The sequence below is a fragment of the Malania oleifera genome, chromosome 7, assembly GCF_029873635.1.
Source record: "Malania oleifera isolate guangnan ecotype guangnan chromosome 7, ASM2987363v1, whole genome shotgun sequence".
Classification (NCBI taxonomy): domain Eukaryota; kingdom Viridiplantae; phylum Streptophyta; class Magnoliopsida; order Santalales; family Ximeniaceae; genus Malania; species Malania oleifera.
Window position 1 is genome coordinate 65,199,451 of NC_080423.1, and position 24,643 is coordinate 65,224,093.

At 35.7% G+C, this 24,643-nt stretch overlaps 1 protein-coding gene and 1 non-coding gene across 2 annotated transcripts; both read right to left on the bottom strand.

Moving 5' to 3' along the window:
- Positions 1 to 653: 653 nt before the first annotated feature.
- LOC131161072 (small nucleolar RNA R71) lies at positions 654 to 759 on the bottom strand. The gene has a single exon (XR_009138233.1). It is a non-coding gene; the product is annotated as a small nucleolar RNA R71 (small nucleolar RNA).
- Positions 760 to 22,591: 21,832 nt separating this feature from the next.
- On the bottom strand, positions 22,592 to 23,934 carry LOC131159689 (large ribosomal subunit protein cL37). Its single transcript, XM_058114781.1, has 2 exons — positions 23,538 to 23,934; positions 22,592 to 23,145 (listed from the first exon to the last, which is right to left on the bottom strand). The coding sequence occupies exons 1-2, from the start codon at positions 23,626 to 23,628 to the stop codon at positions 22,793 to 22,795; spliced, it is 444 nt and encodes a 147-aa protein (XP_057970764.1). The 5' UTR covers positions 23,629 to 23,934; the 3' UTR covers positions 22,592 to 22,792.
- Positions 23,935 to 24,643: the final 709 nt, after the last annotated feature.

Below are 24,643 nucleotides of genomic sequence, written 5' to 3' on the forward strand. Positions count from 1 at the left end.
CTTCTATGGAAGTCTGGATGAACGTAGATAGAGGCATGGCATCTAGCGTTTAATTCAGACCACAGTATTGCTTTGTAGGAGTAGGGTAACTCTTAGATTTACTTGCTTTCCCATATTGTAGATTTACTTGCTTTCATTTAATTGCTTTCTAGTAGTTAGAAACATCCACCATTGCAAAACATCACCTTTTACTTCTTTTTCATAACAAGGCCATAATAAACTAACTTGGAAGTGGTTTACTAATTGCACTTCAAGTCCCTGTGGATCAATACCCGACTTACTCAGAGCAACACCTGCGGCCTCTTAGGGACTAATTTGTACCTAATGCATACACATCACCATCCTGCATCCGGTTCCTAGATGTTCAGGAGGCCCAATTTGAGATTAAGACTTCAATCATCTCAATGCTACCCAACTTTCATGGGAATTCTACTGAAAATCCTTATCAGCATCTAGATGAGTTCTTGGAAATTTTTTCCAGCATCTGCATCCATAATTTTAGTGATGATGCTCTCTGTTTTAGGCTTTTCCCATTCTTTATAAAGGATAAAGCCAAATATTGGCTGACATCCTTAGAACCAAACTCAATGACCAATTGGGCCACCATGCAACATGAATTCTTTAAAAGTACTTCCCAATTGGGAAGACTAATCAACTTTGGAGAGCCATCACAAGTTTCTCACAAGTTGATGGGGAACTCTTTTTTGAGACTTGAGAGCGCTTTAGGGACTTGCTCCATAAATGCTCACATCACTAGGTCCCCAAGTGGCAATTAGTCCAAACTTTCTACGAATGGTTGGCTGAGAAAGATAAGTCTATGGTTGATGCATCGTGTGTACTTTACTCACTAAGCATGTGAATGAGGCTTGGATTCTCTTCGAAAGTCTAACAGAAAATTCTCAGTAGCACATGGGTGCCACTCGTAGACTACCTAATCCATAAAATTCCAAACCAAAAGGAGTTTATGAGTTGGCCACTAGCCAAGACCTAGCCTCAACCTTGCATTTCGTATCTTAAAAGATAGATCAATGCATGTCCTTAGGACCGCAGACAACAATGTGTGCAGAGGTTTGTGCAATATGCTCCGACCCTTCCCATACATGTTACAATTGCCCTCACGGGCATTCATAGCCTAAGCTTGTGTAGGAGGAAATAAAGGCCACTCATAATTGGTATGATAAGCCATCTAATTACCCTTATTGGAATACCTACAATCCTAGGTGGAAACAACATCATAACCTCTCCTGGAGGCCGCAAGCTCTGGGTTTTCAAAGCCAAAGACCTCAACAAAACCCTAATGTTATGCCTCCACGCCCATATCAAAATTTCTAAAACCATTCAGACTCAGCCTTTAGACCTTTAACCGTTCAGCATCCGCCTCCACCTCAATCTAAATATGATTCATTCTAAGAAACGGTGTTGACAACCCTTAAGCGAATTGAAGCTAACCGTCAAGTGGACAAGCAACTCCTTCACTCCCATTCCCAATCTCTTGCAAATCTAGAAACCACCGTAAGACAACTAGTCACTGCTTTAAGTCAGAGGGATGAAGGTAAGTTACGAAGTCAACCCATAGTAAATTTGAAAAAGCAGTATGGGGCAGAATGTGAACCGGATGCTGGACCCTTATCATACTCTTAGCAGGCCCAGGTGGTAACCACATCTCAAAATAGCAGGCTGACAGCCAAACAAGGCAAGGAGCAACTGAGCACGGGGGAGACCTAAGATGAAAAACTGGAAGTACCCAACATGGATTCATGCACTCTCCCTTCCTCTAGTCGGGTACATAGACCATTGAGTCTCATACCCACAACCCCAGACCGATTCTATCCCTAATGGGGTAGCAATCAAGTGTTCTTAACCGCACACCAAAAGGTTAGTGGTGACTCCATTGCACTTTGTTAGAATTGGTGTATTCCCAAGAGGGGGGGGTGATTGGAATTTTAAACTTTTCTCCTAGGTTAAATTAGAAATCAATTTGATTTAGCTACCTAGGGTATTTCTATACAATCCCAAATGCGCAAGTAGATATAATGTATGGGAACTTAAATCATGTGCATCATTCACACCATAACATACACGTATGGTAAATATAGAGTGCAGAAATAAAAATAAACACACGATATGTTATCGGGGTTCGGCCAACTGTGCTTACGTCCTCGCCTCTAGCTCGAAAGCCTGAGGATTCCACTAAAGGCTCACTTAAGGGTGGAACGACACCGATTACAACCAGGTCAATTAGCACAGAGCTGACCTCAACCTTTACAACTAGGTCAATTAGCGGGGCTGACCTCAACCTACACGCCTTAACAGAATGACACATCTAGCTTTCCTAACCGGGTCTAAGCCAATCCGGGACTATTTCAAAGGGCTAGTCTTCCTCTTCAGGGCTGTGCCTGGAAATACAACAGATTTGAAATACAATACAATGGTACAATGATTATGCTTTCATGTAAAGCCGATGTGTACCCAGATACACTCAGTCACATATACCATAATATGATTTAATATGTAAGCTTAGTGTGGTCTTGTATTTCAGCTCTCAAATGTATTTTCTATCAGTGTAATGAGTGTGTGAGAGTATCAACAAGTAATCTTTGTATCACACGATATTCAATAAATAGATTCAGGAAAAGATGTCAAGCAAGTTTCAAATGTATCACTCTGAAGAATATATCAATGATGTAAATAGTAGATGACGTATATGCTTGGTTTGCAAAATATATATAGTCTTTGTATTCAGCAAATGATATGCAAATAAGTATTGCAACAAAGATCTATATTACAAACACAAATATATTCTCAAAGTTATATCAATATAAATAACACAAGATATTTGAGTATGTTTTGAAAATGTTATTGCAACCTAAAGACAAATACAAGCTTCCTAAGAAATTGCAACACAAATGCAATACTCAGAAGCTTAAGCAAGTCTTCTAAGGATAGGCTTATGAAAAAAGCCCCCTTAGAACACTTAGGTTTAGCTCTCAAGAAAATCGAATCAACCAAATGCAAATGGGAGAGCAGACTCTCAATCAACTTACAGAGAGTATGAGCAATATGAGCAGGTAAGTATGAGTGATTTTAACATGAAAATGAGTATTATAGGTTTTTGGATTTTCAAAGAATTTTCCCTAATCAAATCTACTAATCTGCTGCTAATAATCTCAAATGAGGGGGTATTTATAGATATCCCATGAAATATAACCGTTGGGGACTTATTGGGAATTATTAGGAAAGTTTAATGACATTTTAGCAAATTTAACCCTGTTTAAAATATTTTAACCACGGTAAAAAATCAGGGCAACCCAAGAGGTCCGGTCGACCAGAAACCTTTTTGGTCGACCGAAGTTCATATGGTTCGGTCGACCGGGCCATTTTTGAACTACTCAGTCGGTCGACCAGGAGAAGGTGATTTTTCAATTCACGCAGTTCAGTCAACCAGAGGAAAATGAACTAAGCCTCTCGGTGGACCAGACCGTTGGGCCAACTCTTGAGGACCCTCGGTTAACTAGGTTAGTGTAATACAAAATTTATTCGGTCGACCAGGAGGTCAAAATGTTGACTCCCAAGTGGTCCAGTCGACTAGGGACTAATGAACTATTCAGTTCGGTCGACCAGGACATGTTCAACTGTTGACCTAGACCTAGGTTTGGTCGACCGGGCTACAAATGAACTATAAGGTTCGGTCGATCGGGGCAAAATGAACTTAATGGGCTGGTCGGCCGAAAATGCACAAAGTGTGCATTTTAGTCCTGTTTTGAATCACGAACACTCTAATCAAGTGCCTAACATTTGTAAGTGCAAAGGTGAGTGTCCTAGGGTCATTTCTGGGTCCTTTTGAAGACACCGAAAAAATTTGGTTTTGGTCAACCAAAGGGTAATCCCTAAGGTCTTTCTAAGGTCATTTGCATTATGAGCTTACCTATTAGATCATGCAAGTGATGCATGCAATTATTACAAGACATAAGCCCTAATTACTATTACAAACCCTTTTCATCAAAGAAATATATTACAACATAAAATGATTGGGTCTTGACTCTTCACTTTCTCTATGCGCATCTTGATCTGCCAATTTGAGTTCCTACATATAACCTCAAACACCAATTAGATATAATGAGTATTTGTCATTATCAAAACTGGGCGTGACCTATAAGGTCAACACACTTTGTTTTCCAGGAAAATATCATTTTCAAAATCACACACCTTTTCCAATTCGCCTACCCTGGGACAACACACACCATGGTTGTGTTTCTGCCTTGCGCAGGAAAACGTCGCAACAATGTGTCTCGGAAAGGGCTTGGGTGTGTGTTAATGCAATAGGGGAAGGTTGTGGCATATGCTTCTCAGCAACTTAAGGAGTACGAGAAGAATTATTCGCTACATGATTTGGAATTGGTGGTAATGGTTTTTGCATTGAAAATCTGGAGACTACCTATATGGTGAAAAGTACTAGATTTTTACAGACCATAAATGCCTCAAGTACTTCTTCACGTAAAAGGAACTGAATATGAGATAGAGGAGATGACTAGAACTAATAAAAGACTACGATTGTACCATCAACTACCACCTAGGGAAAGCCAATATGGTCACTGATGTGTTAAATCGAAAGTCAGAGAATATGAAAAGAAGGTGTATTCCCAAGAGGGGGGGGGTGAATTGCGTTTTAAAACTTCTTTATATTTTTTTTAATTGATTCTTTCTCAACTTGCTTTAAGTTCAGCAACCACACACACAAAATTGATTTTCAATCACAGGTTCAGCGGAAATTTATTTAGTTGTAAACCTTTATGAATGAATATATTAATTTGAATATCCCTTAGCAATTTAATTCAATTCAACCAAGATAACAAAACACAATTCACAATGAATTCAACAATGTTTCAAAGATTCAAGACTTGAGTAACTTTTAAGTATGTAGCTGATAAAATCTCTGTGTTAGTGAACTTGATTTCTTAATACAATTTCAATTTCCAACACTCTTCCAAAAAACTCAGAATTTAAATAAACTTTCAATTAATAAGTCTTGGGTGTTAACCAATCAACGTACTCCCTTATGGTTTCCACAATAAATATTGATCAACCAATGTACTCCCTTTTTGGTTTCCACAATCCCAAAGTCAAATTAATTTTAAGTTTATTTAAAATCCAATCCACATAGTTATTATGAACAGAAAATTAAAATCCAACCACGCATTTTATATGAACGAAAAATTAAATGAGATTAGGGAAGAGAGTGAGATGCGAGTTTTGCGAGGTTTGGCTATACCCGCCTATGTCCTCACCTTAGGCACACCACCTAAGGATTCAACTATAACACTCCTTTACGGGTAGGAGGAACCTTACATACTTTTTTGACAGGTAGGAGCAGCCTTTACAATCTCTCCTTCAATAGGCTAGAGTTTGCCTCTCCAAATGATACCCCACACTTGGCCCAACAATGATTCAAAGACCTGAACCGTCTACAAAACAACAAACAAATTTGGTGTACAAAGACACTCTCAACAAGAGCTGATTAGTACAATAATTAAGCCCTACAATATACTTCAATTCAAAATAACAATTTAAATAATTTGAAGCCTTAGAAGTATGTCACCATTGGGTTTCTTTTTAGATTGAAAGAAATTCAGAGTAGGCTTAGAATTGTGAAAGAGTTTCATAGCAAAACTCAGTAAGGAACTTTAGAGAATTTGAGAGCAAGAGAGCTTTGAATGCTTGTGAATTTGTTTGGTTTATTGAATTCTTAGCCTTGGTATGTATTTATAGATGTTTAAACAAGAGTATTTTGTGTTCCCAAGTGACTTTGATTGTTTCCCAAGTTTTCATAACGTTTAGAATTCAAAAAATCAAATTTGGAAACTTCCCGTTATATTTAAAATTTGAAATCTCAAAGAGTCGGTCGACTAGGAATAAAGAGTCAGTCGTTTGGATTCATTAAAACATTGAGAATTTCAAAGGTAGGAGAGAGTCAGTCGATTGGAAAAACTTTGTTTGTCGCCTGGGTTGTTTTTGTCAGTCGTCTGGACAGATCATGATTCTATTTTTTCTTTTTGTTTCCAAACACTTTTTGCTCTTTTTCTTTCCCCAAATTAATTTAAGACTTTTGAAAAGTATTTTTCTGGGTTTTTCAAAACATGGTCTCTAAGTCAATGAGTTTTCTAATGAGCTTCAAATCCAATCAAATCATCATTCGAATGAAGTACTTACATAGAGACTCTCTTAAGACTTTAAACACATTCTAAGCTTGGAGTCTTCATGCTTTGTCACTTGCTTAGTCCATATTGCCTTTTCAGCTTCAATTCTCTGAGCTTCTTCAATTCTTTAAGCTTTCATCAAGTTTTCTTTGAAATATGTCTTTTGAGCTTTCATTTCTTTTTCATGTAGTCTTGCAATGAGCTTTGTGATATCTTTGATCTTGAGCTTAAAAAAATCTGATTCTTGAAGTATCATCACTTTCAACAAAACATGTTAAATGAACTTTAATTTGTTATCATCAAAACAAGATTAGTAAGCCATGTTAGGCCAACAGAATGTGTCAGTCTCAACAGTGGTGACTCAACATCAACTCAGGATGGATCTGGAAAGATTTGGTGCGAAAATGGTGGAGAGAAATTGTCAAGCTTTCATTGCTAGTCTAGTAATTCAATCGACCTTGCTGGAAAGGATTAAGGCCACACAGATGAAAGATGCAGAGTTGGTAAAGATTATGGGTAAAGTACAGAGTGGATTGAGGGTGGATTTTAACATCTCAGATGATGGGATGTTGAGGTTTTACACTAGATTATGTGTACCAAATTATGTAGAGATTAAACGAACAATTTTGGATGAGGCTCATCGCTCTCTTTATACCGTACATCCAGGAAGCACCAAGATGTATCAGGATTTGTGAGAGTCTTTTTGGTGGGACAATATGAAGAGGGAGATTTCCCGATTCGTGGAGCAATGCCTTACATGTCAGCAAGTGAAGGTAGAACATCAGAGACCAGTAGGGTCATTGCAACCACTCCACATTCCTGAATGGAAGTGGGAGCTCATTTCCATGGATTTTGTAACAAAGTTTCCATCAACACTACAGAGGTAAAATGTCATTTGGGTAGTTGTCATCTGTCTGACAAAAACTGCCTATTTTGTTCCAATCAAAGTTAACTTGTCCATAAATAGACTACCAGAGTTGTATGTTCACGAGATAGTTAGATTACATGGTGTACCGATGTCCATCATATTAGATCAAAATCCACAATTCACCTCCCAGTTTTGTAAAAGTTTGCAGAGAGTCTTGGGATCTCAACTCACTTTTAGGACAACATTCCACCCCCAAACTGATGGACAGTCAAAGAGAACAATTCAGATATTGGAGGATATGTTGCGAGCATGTGTGCTAGATTTTGGAGGAAGTTGGATTTAGTATCTGCCCTTGGTTGGGTTTGCCTACAACAATAGCTACTAGGCTAGTATCGAGATGGCACCGTATAAAGTGTTATATAGTCAGAGGTGCCGACCTCCATTGTATTTGGATAAGGTTGGTGAACGGTGATATTTGGGGTCAGATATTATATAGCAGACTTTGGAGAAGATCAAACTCATTCGGGATAGAATTAAAACAATTCAGAGTCGATGGAAAAGTTATGCTGACACTCGCCAGCGAGAGCTAGAGTTTGACATAGGGGATAAGATATTTTTGAGGATTGCTCCAACAAAGGGAGTCATAAGATTTTGAAAGAAGGGTAAACTAAGCCCTAGGTATATTGGGTCATTTGAGATACTAGAGAGGATTGGTCCAGTTGCATATAGAATAACACTACCCCCGTCGATGTCTAGGATTCATGACGTGATTTTGAAAGAAGGGTAAGCTAAGCCCTAGGTATATTAGGTCATTTAAGATACTAGAGAGGATTGGTCCAGTTGCATATAGAATAGCTCTACCCCCGTCGATGTCTAGGATCCATGATGTGTTTCATGTGTCCACGCTGAAAAAGTACATTCCAGATCCTTCGCATGTGATAAGCTATGAGTCGTTGGAAGTCAGGGACACCTTATCATATGAGGAAGTGCCAGTTCAGATTCTAGACAGGAAGGATCGGGAGCTACGGACCAAAAAGATTCTGATTCTGATGGTAAAAGTACTCTGGCGTAATCATGCAATTGAGGAAGCTTCATGGGAATTAGAAGAGGAGATAAGTCAGAGATACCCACACTTATTCAACGAGGCTCCATGTTAAGTTAGGTAACTTTGACGGGTTATGTAGTTGCTTGAATCTTTGGGTATAGGTTTGTTTAGTTTTAATTTGTCGATTTTGGTTTTTGTCATAGTTGATTTTGAGAGAGTTTTCGTTGGTTATTGTAATCTCCCAGAGGCCTAGTATGTAACCTCAATATTTCTCCACCATAACTGAGGGTTCTTAATAAACTTGGGACAGGACCGCTATGTGGGTGGCTACCGGCTCTTCCATAGAGCTAGGTTACCATTTCAAGGAATTCTAGAGTTTGGGTTGAATATTGATAAGCAAATTTCGAGGATGAAATTTTTATAAAGAGAGAAGGATGTAAGGACTTGGAATATATATAATAATAATAATAATAATAATAATAATAATAATAATAAATTTGGTTTGGTACAAGACCAAACTGTCGACGGTTTCAGGGAGCTCAGGGAAATCATTGACTGTTTCAGACAACCGAGAGCCTATATGTAAGAACACAGAAATATTGGTTTGGTATGAGACCAAACTGTCGACGGTTTCAGGAAATCAGTCGACGATTTTAGGCGGCTGAGGGTCTTTAAGTGAGGAGGATCTTATGTTTTTTTTAAAACTCTCTCTCTCTCTCTCTCTCTCTCTATCTCTCTCTCTCTCTCTCTCTCCACTCTCATTATCTCGTGTCTCTCTCTCTCTTAAGCTCTCCTAGGTCTCCACTCCCACTCTCTGATCCTTTCTTTCTCTTCTCAGACTTTTTTTCTCTCCTTGACCAGGTTTAAGGAAACTTGGGTTTTCTCTCTAGAAACCTGCAGGCTCGGTTTCAGGAACGTGGTAGGCCTATCTTCGGTGTTAGGTAAGGGGAATAGATTATGTCAGTATAATTAGAAATTGAACCAATTAAACTTGAGTATGTGGATGATTTTTGTTATTATACAAGTATTTGGGAAAAATTAAAGTGAGTAGGGTGATCGTCTTCTTTTTCTTGTAAAACATATATTAAGAGTGGTATTAAAATGTAGAGGTGATCATACCTTTATTTTTAGCAAACTATACAAATATATTTTGATTTAACATTCAAATAAGTATGGCATGAGAATGATTTGTTTTATTTCATAATTAATGTTGACCCTACGAGTCATGCCCTATTTTGAGTATGACAAATACTCAGGTATTTAATGTCTACCGAGTTGATGTGTAGGTTTACATTGACTATATCATATGCTGGCACTCGAAGACTTGAAGGAAAATGAAGACCCTATATGCTTTTAAGTCTTGTACTTTTTATTCATTTGGGTATGTAATAATCATTTATTCAAAGGTCTGTAATAATCATTGCATAGCATGCATGTAGGGATAAATAAGCTCAAAAAGACCTTCGAAAGGCCCTTAGGTTCCCACACTTAAGTGCACAAAGCCCTAACGTAGTTCTCATATTATCAGGAAAAATTTTAAAGCAAAGAAAATGACCTTAGGTTAAAATATAAAGGCATTCAGGTGACTGAACCTAGCAGTTCAAATTGCCTCAGTGGACCGAACCATGGACAGGTCAAAAGTTGACCTGAGTTCTGCAAACCGAACCAAAATGAATATATATTCCATGAGCGATTGAACCTGCGTCAAGACCTTTCCCACCAACTCGAGCACGCTAACCTTCACGTGTAAAATACCCTCAGGCGACCAAAGGTTGTTATTCAAGCTACCGAAAATATGTACAGGCGACCGAACCTCGAATGATTGGAAAATCGCTTGGTTCAGCCAACCAAACATCGACTTGGACACCCGAACTTCGAAAATCACCTTTTTTCCATTGAATCTGTTCGGGCGACCGAACCTCAGGTCAGCCACCCAAAACTCTCAAGTTGGCAAATTTGTAACTGAGGTAATTTGGGGTAAAAAGGGGGTTAATTTCTTAAACATAATTAAGACAAATTTTAAAATTACCCTCGAGTCTCCAACGGTCATAATTTGCCCATTCTCTATATATATGCTTTTATTTGTACAAATTAAGGGTGATTAGCAAATAGGATTAAGCCAAAACTCTCTCAAATTTCCAAATCCTATTTTGTTCATACTAATCTCATACACTCATACACCTATTTTCTTTGATCATCCAAACTTTGTGAGAGCGTCTTGAGTGTTTATACTCGACTTCATTTTTCTTAATACTCTCATTTGTTTTGTTTGTTGATTGATTTTGATATTGAGAGTTAATCATAAGTTTTCCCACTAATATAATCAAATAAATCTTGTGCTGGGAAAACTTTGAAGCTTGTGGGTTTTTGCATCAATATTGTAAGATACCTTAGCCTATAATTTTTGTGTGTGCAAAATCATTTTTACAAGTTAGGATTCAAACATCTCTTGTGCCTAGTAAATTAAGAAAATATTTTTTTGAGGTTGTTTGAATAACCTTGCTAGCATCTTTAAAACCCTAGGTTGATATTGAGATATTCTATATTGTGTTTCAAAGAAAAAGACTAGTTTATACACTCACTTGCTTATTTGAGAATACACGTTATACTGAGTGTTGATTGCAAACATACACATCACTGAGCTTACAATTCCTATATTGTTGACGTGCATTGATTATACTGTGTGTATTGTCATACATACCTGCTTAGTGTAAGAAGCATTTCCATGTATGTAAATTTTTATATTTGTGTTATTCCAAGCGTGGGCTTGAAGAGGGAGACTAGTCCTGTGGAATAGTACGTCCCGGATTGGGTGCACCATCCTGGTAAGGTGGGATTGTAGGTTGAGGTCAACCCTGTTAGTTGACCTGGTTGTAAATGGTGCCACTACATCCATTAAGTGAGCATTAGTGGAATCCTCGGGCTTGCGAGCTAGAGGTGGGGACGTAGGCACAGTTGGCCGAACCCCGATAACATATCGTGTGTGCACTTTACATTTCCGCAATTTTCGTTCTTGCATATGTATGTTATTCTGTGAATGTTGCGTATGATTTAATTTTCACACCTTATAGTTATCTGCGCATTTGGGTTTATGTGCATATAGATAGACCTGCTGATGGATTAGTTAAACCTAGGACAAAATTTTAAATACCTAATTCACCCCATTTGAAGAGGGATAGTCACCTTGTAGGCCTCCCGTATTTTGTGGTGTCGATTACACCACTTGAAAAATTAGAATGAGCATATTTATAAAATCAATGAATTGGATGGCCTAATGGGTGATTGTTACTGGAATTCATATGCCCTTGGATGAAAATGATAGTAGGTTAATGCATACGAATTCATATGTCATGGACATGTTATATCTTGCATTAGATTCTAATATTTTTGTTGAGTTTGTGGCATGTCATAGTGCATAGGAAATCTGGGATGAACTAGAAAAGAAATATGGAAAATCCCAGGAGAAGGAGATCGTAACTCCTTTGAATGCTCCCAGCTCAAATGATCAGAAGGAGGTAAATCATGAGCTAGAAATCAACGAGGAGGTATATGATTCTCACTCTAGCTCATTCGATGATTCTTGTGATAAATGTTGTGATGTGTCATATGCTGAATCATCTGTTGATAATACTATTAATGATTCTTGCGATGTTTATTGTGAAAAATCTTTTGATGAATCATATGTTGAAGTTTATGATGAAAGCATGCCCTTGAACAAAGAACTAGAATGTACTTTATTTAAAATGCATAAACTTCTAGTTAGGATGTCTAAGCAAAAAATAATCTTCAAAATTGAGAATAAAAGGATAGCAAAGCAATTAGATGAAATAAAAGATTATTATGCTATTCTAGAGAAGAAAAAGATTGAGAAGATATTGAATATTAACTGTTTGGAAGAAAATGAAAAGAAGAATCTTGATAAACGCTTAGGAGCTAAAGGAAATAAATCTTTCAAAAAGGGTTTATTTTTTAAATCACACAGTCATAAAAATGCCTTATTGAGTAAAAATAAGATTTGTAAACATAATCTTTCACACATACATAAAACTTACTTATCTTGTAAAATGATGTGGCACATTCGGTTTAATTTTCTATCTAAAAGTGCCAGCGGCTTGGAGAAAGAAATGATGTAGGTAATCATGAAGGAAAACCTTTAGAGACCAAAGGAAGAAAGAAGTCAAATTAAAATTACATAATTATTAGATTCTTCCTTAGTGCATAGGATTAGCTATAGGGGGTAGTGGTGCCTGCAGGCTTGGGAAGTGGTTGGTGCTTAAAATGAAAATTCTTAGTAGATGCATTCACTATACACTATATTGAATACTAAGAATCTTAGATAATTAAGCAAATATGAAAATCCTAAGTTAAGCAAACATTGTCCATTGCACAAGTTTGTGGTTTAGGGGATTCATCTCATACTATATATCATTTAATCCTAAACCCATCCTTGTATATAAAAGCCTTGACAAAGATAAGTCATCACTCTAGGTATAAGCATCAATGATAATAAATTCCATATCTATCGAGTGCTAATAAAAAATCACCCTTCCTTAATGCTTCAAACATAGAAGAAATCGAAAAATAAAAATAAAAAACTTTATTCTGGACAAAGAATTTTAGGAGACATGTTCAAACACCCAAGACTATAAAGTCCAAGGAGATTCCACTCCATAGAGGAGGGTAGGGCTCTGACTGCATGCATTGAAAATGCTAAAGAAGAGGGGACCTCCCCTAATGTTTGTTGAAAAGATATAAATATTTCCTTATATTTTGTTAAAAAACAAGTCTTTTGATGAGGGGTTGTGTCTTTTTTGTCAAATCTCAGGAGTGGTTTGTAACACTTTCAAAATCTCAGGAAAGGTTTTTGTGATTTTTAAATTTTTAGAAAATGTCTTTTATCTTTTTTTTTTTTTTTTTTTAAACTTTAAGAAGATGAATATCTTTTGTCCTAAAATATAAAGAATGTTACAATCACCAAAACACCATGCCAAAAGTGCACTACTAAGTTCTTTATTAATGACTTACCACATAATTTTAACCTTTGCAACTCCCTTTTTCACTGAAAAGTTTGTTCAGAAAGCAGCCATTGCTCACCTATTCCAGGGCTTACCATGATTCATGAACATTATTGTGTTGACCCAAAATTGCATCACCAGTGTGTACTAATAGCAAGCAAATTCATTTAAAAAGTGAGGATATAAAATTTGTTTCACTTGATTCACTAGTATTATATTTTGATAAAAATTAATTTTAAAAAACTAAAAATATAACTTTTAAAATTTGAGAAGATATTGATATAATTACAATAAATTTAATAAATTATCTTCATTTCACTCTAATCATAAAGTGGGTCATAGGCTGTAAAATCATAAGTAGGGACATTAGACCATAACATTTGTTTTTTAACATTGTAAACTCTTACTTAGCATAGGTGACATATTGCAATTAAATGAAGGCCACACAAAGGGTCAATTCGAACTTCGAATTTGAATTTATGCTATTTTAGACAAAATGTCGTAATGATTTAAAAGACTCAATTGAAGATTGTCTTAAGGCTCGCCTCAAGGCAAGGCATGTTTAAAATGTCTAAATGTCTTGGGACTCAATCTAAAATACCAAATTTCAAAAAGGCTAATACACTACTTGCTGAGGCTTCCGCATTTGTACAAAAGGAACACCTTCTGCACCTTTTTAGTCGAGACTTATGCATTTTGAATGTGTGATTCTCAAGTTAGAATCGGCCAGAAAATTTTAACTACGTGTTTATATGAAAAGAATGTCATAATATGAATTGATTTCTATAATTCGTGAATTCAATATAACTGAGAGTTGTATCTTAAATCATGAAAATAATTTGAACTTTGTAATAGAATAGTTATCTCTTATCATAATTTATATCATGAATTCAAGTTAACAAGCGAGCAACTAATTTTTATAATTTTCAATATTTTAGTCATGCCACAAGTCTCCTCCTGTGTTCATCCTAACTTTTCAGCAGCAACCAAATCCAGCAGTAATTTTTTGCAATTAAACGTTGGGAATGCTCCATAATGCAACAAGAAAAACTACCATGTTGAAAAATGAGCATGCATGATGCTATTCTTAAGACTCCTTTTGGTTCAAGTATTTTATTTTTTTAAAAAAAAATAAAGAAAAAAAATTACTTCTTATTATATTTTATCTCTATATTAAATATTATTAAAAAATTATTCTAATATATTTTTAAAAATTTTAAAATTAGATGTTAATGATCTGTGAAATCAATTTTTTGTTTAATTTATTATTTGATTTGGTACACATTTTATTCTCTCATTCTTCTCAATAACCAAATATGAAAAGGGAATTCTTCATATTTTTTTCCTTTCTTTATAGTATGTCTAGATTAAGGATTTAAAAAAAAAAAAAAAAAAAGGAAGAAAATTCTTTTTCTATTATATTTTCTCTAGATAGTAAACACAAAAAATTATTTTAATATGATTAAAAATTATTAAAAAATATTAATGATAAGTACAATTAAAATTTTGTTACCGAATAGAAAAAATAAAAATTTTGTTCATTTGCTATACATTTTTTCTTCTCTTTCCTTGATAACCAAATCAATTTTTTTCTCTCCTTTCCAACAAGGCTTTAATATTTTCAATTTTTCAAATGGGATTTCAATGTTTTGGACAATCATAAAATCCTTGAGATTCAACACTTCAAATCCCTTAAAATTAAGAGAACCATAATACAAATTAAACAAACACAAATATTTACTCTGGCTTCTCCCATATATGCCTACATATTTTCTGTCACAACCCACCTAAAAGCTTAAATATGTTAGGTACGATCCTAGGAATAATTTTTAATTATCTAACGTACCCTTGAAAATTTTATTTTAAACGGAAGAATGGGAGCCAAAATGCGTAAGTACAACAAATTATTTTAATTTATGAAAAAATACAATAAATAATTAATTTTACACTTGCGTGGTAGTACACTAGCCCCAGCTCTAGGGTTTAGTACTTTAACCAAATAGAAAGTACAGGGGACAAAAAAGAGAGAGAAGAAGCGAAATAAAGTCGAAGTTAAAATTAAGAAAAAAAAAAAGAAAAAAGGAGAAATATCATTATTTGTTAGCAGACTCATAAGTTAATTAATTTTGTGGCAAATTCAGAAAGGAGTACAGGAAATAAAATTTTTAGTTTTGAACTGTATTGATTTTAGTTGATTTAAGCAAGCAATTGGACATTTGAATGAATGAAAGTTTTAACAATTGTCAAAAAAATTGGGACAAAAGAGACTAACCTCCCTTGAAATTTGACAAAGACAATAACCTCCTCTAAGATTATAAAAACTCAAAGGACCTCTCCTGAGATTTTAAGAATTTCAAGCACTTCCCCTGAGATTTGACAAAAAGACACATCCCCCTTTATATTTTGCAAAAAAGATAAGTTTTTTGAGGAGAGGTTTGAGTCTTTTTAGCAAACCTCAGAGGAGGTTGAAGCATTTTTAAAATCTCGGGAGAAGTTTATGTTTTTTTGTCAAATCTCAAGTAAGTGTCTTCTGCCCAAAAAATTATAATTATTTGATTGTCTAACCACACATAATGAACTAGAAGCTTAGCCTAATGGGTATGACAGAGGGCCACTTGCCCCTCTTTAAGCATTTTAATAAGAGGCATAGGTCTAGGATTAGGCATAGATTTCATATTTGCTTCCAACTACAGGTTTATGGATGTGAGGAAGGAATTTTGGATAATTAAGTGAATATGCCTATGCCTAAAATCCCTTTTTTCCTTCATCTCTCATGACAGCCTCTCTCTCTCTCTCATAGCCTAAATCAGAAACTCATCTTTGTCCTCATCTCAGTGACAACTCAATTGAGGGGGACATTCTTACAGTGATTCATCAGCATCATCTAGATTGTGGGGATCAAATGAACCTAGTTGGAACTCCTAAGCAGGATAGGAGCATGCAAGAAGGCAAGAAGAAAATAGGTCTCAATAATAAGGGTTATCTGATCACATTCAAATTGCATTTTCGGCAACCTTGGATCAACAATTAGGAGATGGAGGCAAGGGAATCACGGCAGTTGTTGGTATCAGAGGTTTATAAGCTTGCAAAACAGAAGACAGGTGGGGAACAGACATGAAATCATTAGGAAAAGAGGTACTTTTGACTGGAAATCAATTTAAAAGACGATATTTACAATAAAAAGTGATGTATTAGCAACAAGAAACCAAGGTCCATCAAAAATCTAGAGATGCATTAATAATATCTAACTCTACCAAGACAAGACTAAGGTCTCATCTTAATAAAAAAACTCATGACTCGTGTCCATTGAAGAGTGAAAAAATTCATGAAGAAGCACCGTATAAATCATTATCATAATCATGATACTCAATTGCTCAACAACTAAAATTTGGAGGAATTGAGTTGAGTGGTGAAGCTCTTAAAGAAGCAATGTCATTTGGACAGACAGCTGGGGAAATCACTCAACTTCCAAAGCCGTGTGATAAGCCTCAGACAGTGGTAGACATTTTGAAGTCGGCAAAATAAATTCTTTTCTAACTTCCTTCTCTAGAGTCTAAACCCTCTTTTTAAACATAACCACCACTAAGGTCCTCACAAGGTGGTAGCACATTTTAAATTTTGCAAAATAAATTTCCTTCTAACTTTCTTCTCTAAACCCTCTTTTAAACGCAACCACCACCTTAAGATCCTCACAAAGGTCACACCTATAACGGGGGCCAATAACTTAAGGTAATAATCAGCTAATGCAGAAGAAAATTGTCATAGGTTAAGCAACTGGTCCACTAATTTTTCTATAAGAATGTGGGGCATATATCGCTAAAAAAATATATCTTTTTCGATTGAAGTGGTAACAGGTAAAAAAGGGTGTCCCCAGGTCATAAGTCTCCCCGCGTTGCAAGGGTAAGGGAGGGTCGTCACAGTGTACAGGTGATTCCCCAAAAAAACTGATGCCCTTCCAGCCTTTTTCCTGTATTGCTTTGCCAAATCAAAAATTTTTGACCTAGCAAAGAGGCTGCACATGGAGTCACTCGTACCAATTAAAAAAATCAGTCTCTACACTAACTAACCAATTTAAGAATCAATGAACGCCCTAACAAACATCAAAATTAAAAGGAAACCTACATTCTGTGATTTGGTAAGAATTGTCAACTGCTTGGGAACCAAATTTGTCAAAGAGGCTCAATTGCCCTAATTTTTTTTTTTTTTTTTGCTTCTTTTTCTTCTTTGAAGGGAAGTGAAGAATAAATGAAGGATAAATTGGATATAGAAGGGAAAAATAAATGAAACAAAAGTAGAATAGAATGCAAAGAAGTAAAGCAGTGAATGGGATTTTTAAAATTTTTGGGGCAAATGGAGCACAATTATATGGAGTCCAAGAAAATTCACCGAGTATCAATTAGATGAGAAGTCAATTTCTATGAGAGTCCAAGTGCATATCAAAGCTCACACAGCCTTCCTTCCCTTACTCTGGTAAGAAATAATGAACTTCTTGCAGAACACAATTAAATTTTTGTTGTCTGCTCAGTTTCTCAAGGGGCTAAAATGCTATGGCTGGATTGGGTAAATTGAGCTTCACAGTGAACAAAGATAAGAACTACAATATGAATTGTGAGTGCCACATCAATAAGATGGGAAAGTAAGGCAACTGAATCAGGTCTTTTTTCAAATGAACTGCAGGTCAGAATTTAAAGTCCTGTGTTGGGTAAATAATGAAACCCACTTGTTGTTGCACTGATTGATGAGATTTTTTTCTTGTTCTTGAGATCCCAAAAACCCAAATTTCCCTAACCATCAGGACTGACAAGAACTGCAACTAGCTTGCATCTGGTTGGCAGCAGGGAATAAAATCAACAGATCAAAGTGAGATCTTTGGGGTAAACTTCTAAGATTCACGATAAGGCACAGGATTGCAGCGAAGAAAAATACTAGTAGCAGGAATCTTGTGCGCCTCGAGACCTGCCCAAGCAATGAAATTTCCTGTAAGGAGTTTCTTCCATGATGAAATTGCAGTGCTGAGATGGAAAAAAACAATTAGCACCAATGAGACAAACGGTCCTGTCCAGCAGCAGTGAAGCACAGGAACCACTGAATACGAGTAAGGATTTTTCAGATGCTTGAGAGAACCAAATGAATCTAGGGTGTTCACTCATATATTACTGACATTCCATAGTGGAGAGAGGAAACAGAAGGAAAGGAGAAAGAAAGAAGAGAAGATAAATGAGAAAACAGGAGAGCTAGAATAGGCTCCAAATATTCTCAATAATTCATCCAAAGCTCTCAGTATAGCCCTAAGCCTATATTTATAGGCAACGAAAATTATTTTGAGGCTATCAAAATAACATAAAATATCAAAAACCTAAAAATGACTGAAGTTCCAAGAATATCCAAATTTCCAAAAGTGCCAAGGTACGGAATTTAGATCTTTGGCCTCTCCTCTCATACTGAGTCAGGCCTAGGCTGGTTATTAAAAGAGAGGTAATTAAATTGGGGAAAGGTTTAAAAGTGGAGAAAAATAAATCTAAAAAGTTAAGTTGGGAGCAGATTAGATTTTCATTGTCAATATATTATGCAAGAGGGAAAGAGAAAAGATATAGTCAGAATAGTTTATGCTATCTTGGAATAGGCTGTTTTGGATGTCAGATAAGAGAATGATTAAAGGAGCTACCAGGTTCGGTCTAACCAGATGTTTGCTTCTTTAGGAGTCCAAATTGTAGGATGGTTTTTCAGCATGTGCATTTGGAATCGAGTTTTAAGAATTGAGTTTTATTTTCTTCTATCAGTTTGTCAGTAGATACAATGGTTGTGCAGGTTCCTAGGTTCATTAAAATTTGTGATTTTAAGGATCTTATTCTTTGTTCGTTCTCTTAAATGTGAGTGGTTTTGGGGAATGGTACCTTATGTTTGTTTAAATAGACTAACAAATTTTGCTTTGAGAGGATCTTTTCTGGATGAATTGAAACTTTTTTGGTCTTTATAGTCCCAAGGAAATGAGTGGGGCATGATTTGATGGTCAGTTTACTTGGATGGCAGCTGAGGGCATGTTGGTTTCCACTCATATTGACAGGTTTCTACATACTAATGGGTAGGAGAATATGTTTCCAAATGCAGTTCAAGAAGTTTTTCCAAGAACAATTTATGATCATTACCATGTCCTTTTAGATTCTAATCCTATTAAATGGGGCCTTGCTCCTTTTCGGTTTGAAAACATGTCCTAAAACATTACTCGTTTGGGGAATGAAATCATAAGTTAGTCATTATACTATTAAGTGAAACCTATTTTATTACCTATACTATTAATTAGCACAATTTAAGGATTTATACTTACCAATTTCATGCAATTATTTTTGTCATCCTAATTAAATCTAAAAATGTTAGTGAATCTCCCTTACATATACAAAATGTTCATTTGGCATTACACATTCTATCATTACTATTTGTTAGGAACCTAGTTCTTTCAGTGAAGTGATTATGGCATCAACAACTCTCAAAATAATATATACATTATTTTCATTATCAATAATATCTTAGCCTCAATGGACCAACTAATCCAAGGGCAGTGGGGCCTTCCCTTAATTTCTATACAACAACACATAACCACCATTAAATTGTTTGGATGACAACTCTAATTGAATAAAATTAGTTAATACAAGTCCTTAGTTGCACTAATTAAAAGTTTAGGGACTAAAATAAATTGTAGTTAGCAGCACAAGGAACAATTTATAATTTCACTCTTCTTTTGTGGCTAATGTCAAAAATTGGTGGAAAGATTGTCAGATTCAAGGATGGGAAGGACTTAAGCTCATGAATAAACAAATAAATAAATAAAGTTCGTGAAAGACAAGTCAAAAGTTTGGTATAATGAGAATATTCGAGATCTTAAGGAGAGGAAGTGAGCATGTTACTAAAGATGAAAGGTATTGATAGGTTGGAGGAGTGTGGATTGTCCAATGATGAATGTGGATGAGAAGGGTTTAATTAAGTAATGAATTGGAAAGTTATGCTTAAGGGAGCATATTTGTTTGCAACATGATGTAGAGAAATTCAGAAATAAGAGAGTGAGAAACGTTTATTAAGTAATGAATTGGAAGACTAAGGGAGCATATTTGTATTTGTTTACAACAAGGTGTAGAGAAATTCAGAAATGAGAGAGAAGGAGAATGAGAGAGAGAATGAGAAAGAAGAAGAAGAATGTCCGTTTGGCTCATGGAATGCCTATTCCTAAAAACAGTTATAAAAGGTTACTTACAATTAGTTATAAAAAAATTATGTTGATAACATATAGCAAATACCAATGTGGAACCTTTTGAGCCTATAATAAGGAATAGTCAAGGAATAACTATTCTTATATTTCACCATGGGAAGATCTATTCCTTTCTTATTATATGTTGAATGAAATGACAAGGAACATACAAAGGAATAGCTATTCTTTACACAAAATTTTCATTATATTCCATCTTATTCTAAGGAATAACTATTCTGCAAACCAAACGAGCCGTGAGGACGGTGATTCTAATTCTAGGTTACTTCATAGGGTTGCTAGTGAGGAAAAGGAACAAGAGTTTTATTATTAAAGATTGAATTACATTCTAGTTTTATAAAAAGAGATCAAAGGAAGATAAACACAAGATTACTAAGTCACAGACAACGCCAGTTCATGTTGGGCTGATGATTGAAGGCTTGATTTGAAGCCCTATGAGGGAAGGATCTCTTTGTTAGAGAGATCATGTGAAGTTGGTGTCAAGATTGCAGCATTTGAGATGGATAGACATAAGGCTTCAGGTCATATGGTTTCACAATTGCTTTTTTCCAAAATAGCTCGCAGGCTATTAATGAAGACATTATGATGTTTTTTCATCAGTTCCATGGCAAAGAGTAGTGGGGAGATTATTAGTGAAGATATAATTGACTTCATTAGGATTTGGAATTTTGATGAAGATTTCAATAATCCATTGGCTGTATTTGCATGCCAGGGTAAATATGAAATTGTGAGTTGAACAGTTCATCAATACATTGTCCTTGCTTTCGTTGTGCCATTTTAAAACTTGAGTCCAAGTTTCTCGAACTGAGGAAAATTGATGGATAGCCTGTGGATAGCTCTAGGTGATTACATTCTGCCTGAAGATATAGAAATTAAGGATTTTGTTACTACATGCTACTACCATTATTATTTATTATTAGTGCTCCTTTAAAAGTTGGATGTAGGTAGTTTGTTTGTAAGGTACAATTAGGACACACGCAATTTTCAGGGAAGAAGTTATCGTTTCTGTTGGAGTAGAAGAAGATTTAATATTTGGCTTCTCTTTGGTATGTGGGTAATGGAAATTTCAAGATGTGCTTTTCAGATATTTAGCACAATTGGCATTCTTTGTCAACTTGTTAAGGCATGCTGATTTTCCTGGATTGTTCTTGTGCCTTTTGGTTCTTACTTTCTGTTTTCTCTGGGGTATCATGGAGTTTGTTAAGGAGATGTCTTTTCTCCTGATTGTACATTCTTAAGAAATCAATAATTTAGTTTTCTATAATAAATAAAAAATACAGTTCCGATGCAGATGGGTGACTTTCACTCAGTTTTCCCTCATCTTCCCATGTTTCTCCCCCACATTCTCATCTCTTCTTCCTCCTCCTACTTCTTCACCATCTTCTCCATCTTCTCTTCTCTTACTCTTCTTCCTCTTCTTCCTTTCTTCTTCCCCTTCTCTTCTTTTCTCTCTTTACTCTCTCCCTTTGCCCTGTTAGCTGACATCGCTGAGGTTCTCTTTAAGATTAATACATGCACTTGTACGACTTATTGCAGATGAGTAGACCTACACAACTCTATAGAAGCATCCATGCTACAGAGCTGCCACCTATATTTTTTTGTTCAAAAAACGAAATTTATCAAAATCATCTTGATTATTGTTGTTTCTGCCAGACTAAGCAGCTCCAATGTTTCAAGCTTATCAATGTATAGTGCAACTTCCAAGTTTCACAAAGTGCTTTCAAAACTAAATTATTGATGGCTTGTAAACCTTAAAAATGAATGGTAAGATTTTCTTGCTACTCATTCTCATCTCTTAATTGATAAGTTAAGGGCTTCCCTCTTTCATATGTTCAATAACAGGCAAATTACTTACCTGCAATTTGAATTTTTTTTCCAAGAGAGAGCATTTCTCTTAATTTCTCCAAGTTCAACCAGACAAGCTCAGTGTCAATGATTTAAAGGTTCAATTGAAAAATATGACCATTTTCATTGATGATTCATGCAAACGGCACCAAGTTATACATTTTTCCCTTAAAACTCCTGAATATCTGGATGCTACAGTAGAAATAATTGGATAGCTTTAAAATACATGGACAAAACTCACCAACTCCATGGTACTACTATTGATATAATTTAAATGGAAATAATTTCTCAATGAGGCATCGACCAGTCAATGCATACATTTCATGTCACACACACAAAACAGATACTATGTGCCCCAGAACTCAATTCCAAGCGAAACTAGGAAGTAGTACTTTTTTATTTAAAATTTAACCAAAAAAAAAAAAACACTGAGTAGTATATCCCCTAGAATCTTTGTGAATTGATACAGTCAGATATTGACAAATTCACACTTCCAGAAACCAATTTGAAATTGTAGAAGAAGCAGAAGGGTCAGCACTAAACCTGCAAGAGGACTCTAGGTAAAGGTCACACATTCTTATTCTTCTTCATCTTTGAAGGAGGCCATCTACCCTTCTTCCTCATCCGCCGCTTCCTGAGAAGCCGTTTTCTTCTAAGCCTTATTTTCTTTGCAATTTTCATCCTCATCTTCTGCTCAAGCCTCTGCTGCAGCTTCGACTCCAATGGTAGTTTGTCAACCGGCAGAACCTCTTCTTCGCTTTCTGATGAAGCGTCGCCACCATCAATACCAATTTCGTTAATGTCAGAAGAAGCCTTAGCAATCATCTGAGATCTTTCTTTGCCGATAAGGGGCACATAAGTTCGTATCCGATTAAAAGATTTCAGGTGCACGTCAATGGTGTGATTGTGCAACTGGGAAACTGATAGTCACCACAGATTCAGATGTGAGAAAGACTGAAACTTGAAATGCAAGAATAAGACACCCGACTTCTAATTTTGGAAAATGGTATTCAAAGACTGAGGCGAAATGACAAATAGTCGCAAGAAATGTGACCTACCTGTTTGAAAGAAAGCCTGAACAGAGAAAGTGTGAAGGGTACAGAATTACAACACAAACAGGAAAAATGTATTACTGCGACGCTGCAAAAATATTTGAATTCATGTTTTCTCAAGAAATCTCAAATGGGCATTGAGCAATTCTATAAATTACATCTGCAAGAAAAGGGTTTAAAGTGCAGAAAAATGCCCTCACGCACACAAGGCCAAGAAAGAGGAACTATCGAGAGAGAGAGACAGAGAGAGAGATTCTTACTTGGAGAAGTGGTGACGACCATGGTTGTTGCTAGAGAAGTACATGAAGAAGAAGAGATGGAGGTAAAGGGATTGAAGAGAAGGAGAGCCATTCTCGCCCTCCCGGCTGCCACCAACTGGGAAGAGACAAAAAATGGGTTGATTTTAGTTTTGTTGATAAGCCAAAGTTGTTCTGCTCTTTATGTGGTCCGCCGGTGAGATGAGATGATGATTCGTTGATAAGATGCCATTTTTTCCTACATTGTTTTGGATAACATTTCCAATCCACCTCTTCTCAAATCTAAAACCTCTATAAAACCTCTAATCCTCTAAATGAGTATATTAAAATTAAAGTCTTTCACTATAATATTCTCTAAAATATTAAATTGTCTGAAATCTTCAATTATGAACTCAATAATGTCTTGTGGAATCAATGTCCTATTTTATTATACATGATCTATTCCGTGTTTGGGGATAAAAAAAAAAAAAACAGATTAAATGATTTATTATGTTAAAATATTATATATTGTGGTAATAAAATTTGGCAATAAAATGTGAGTATCAATTGCTATGTAAATACGATTTAAATTGAGCCACCAAGGGATAACTTGACGCAAAGAGGTGTAACTCAAATAATTAAGGAGGGTCAATAAAGGATTCATAACCACTAAGTAAAGGGAAGAAATAAAATAATATAACCCATGTAACTCCCTTGAGATTAAAGGCAATTGGTATTTAATACTAAGGGGTCTCTTACGGGAAAGGTAAGACATCTCAAACACATCTTCGATACTGTTGCTATATTCATTCTTACTTTTTTGGTCCCTAACTTAAAAATCGGAGATATCCCTTAGAATACTCCCTAGGTCATTCAAACATTTTCCACCTTCTTTTTTAGGAAATCATGGTTGAAGATCAGTCTTAGTGAACTTCAGCTACAATGGTTTGACACCCATTATGGGGTCTGAAGAAGTATTGCTAACACAAGATTATGGTGACCTCGCATAATTAAATTCTAGTCACTCGAAGGGGAACAATTCTCCCTCCACGATCTAATCACCATAGCCTGGCATTTCACGGCAAAAGGGAATGGTTTCTGTGGAGCAGTTTTTAACTTTTCAAATGAGA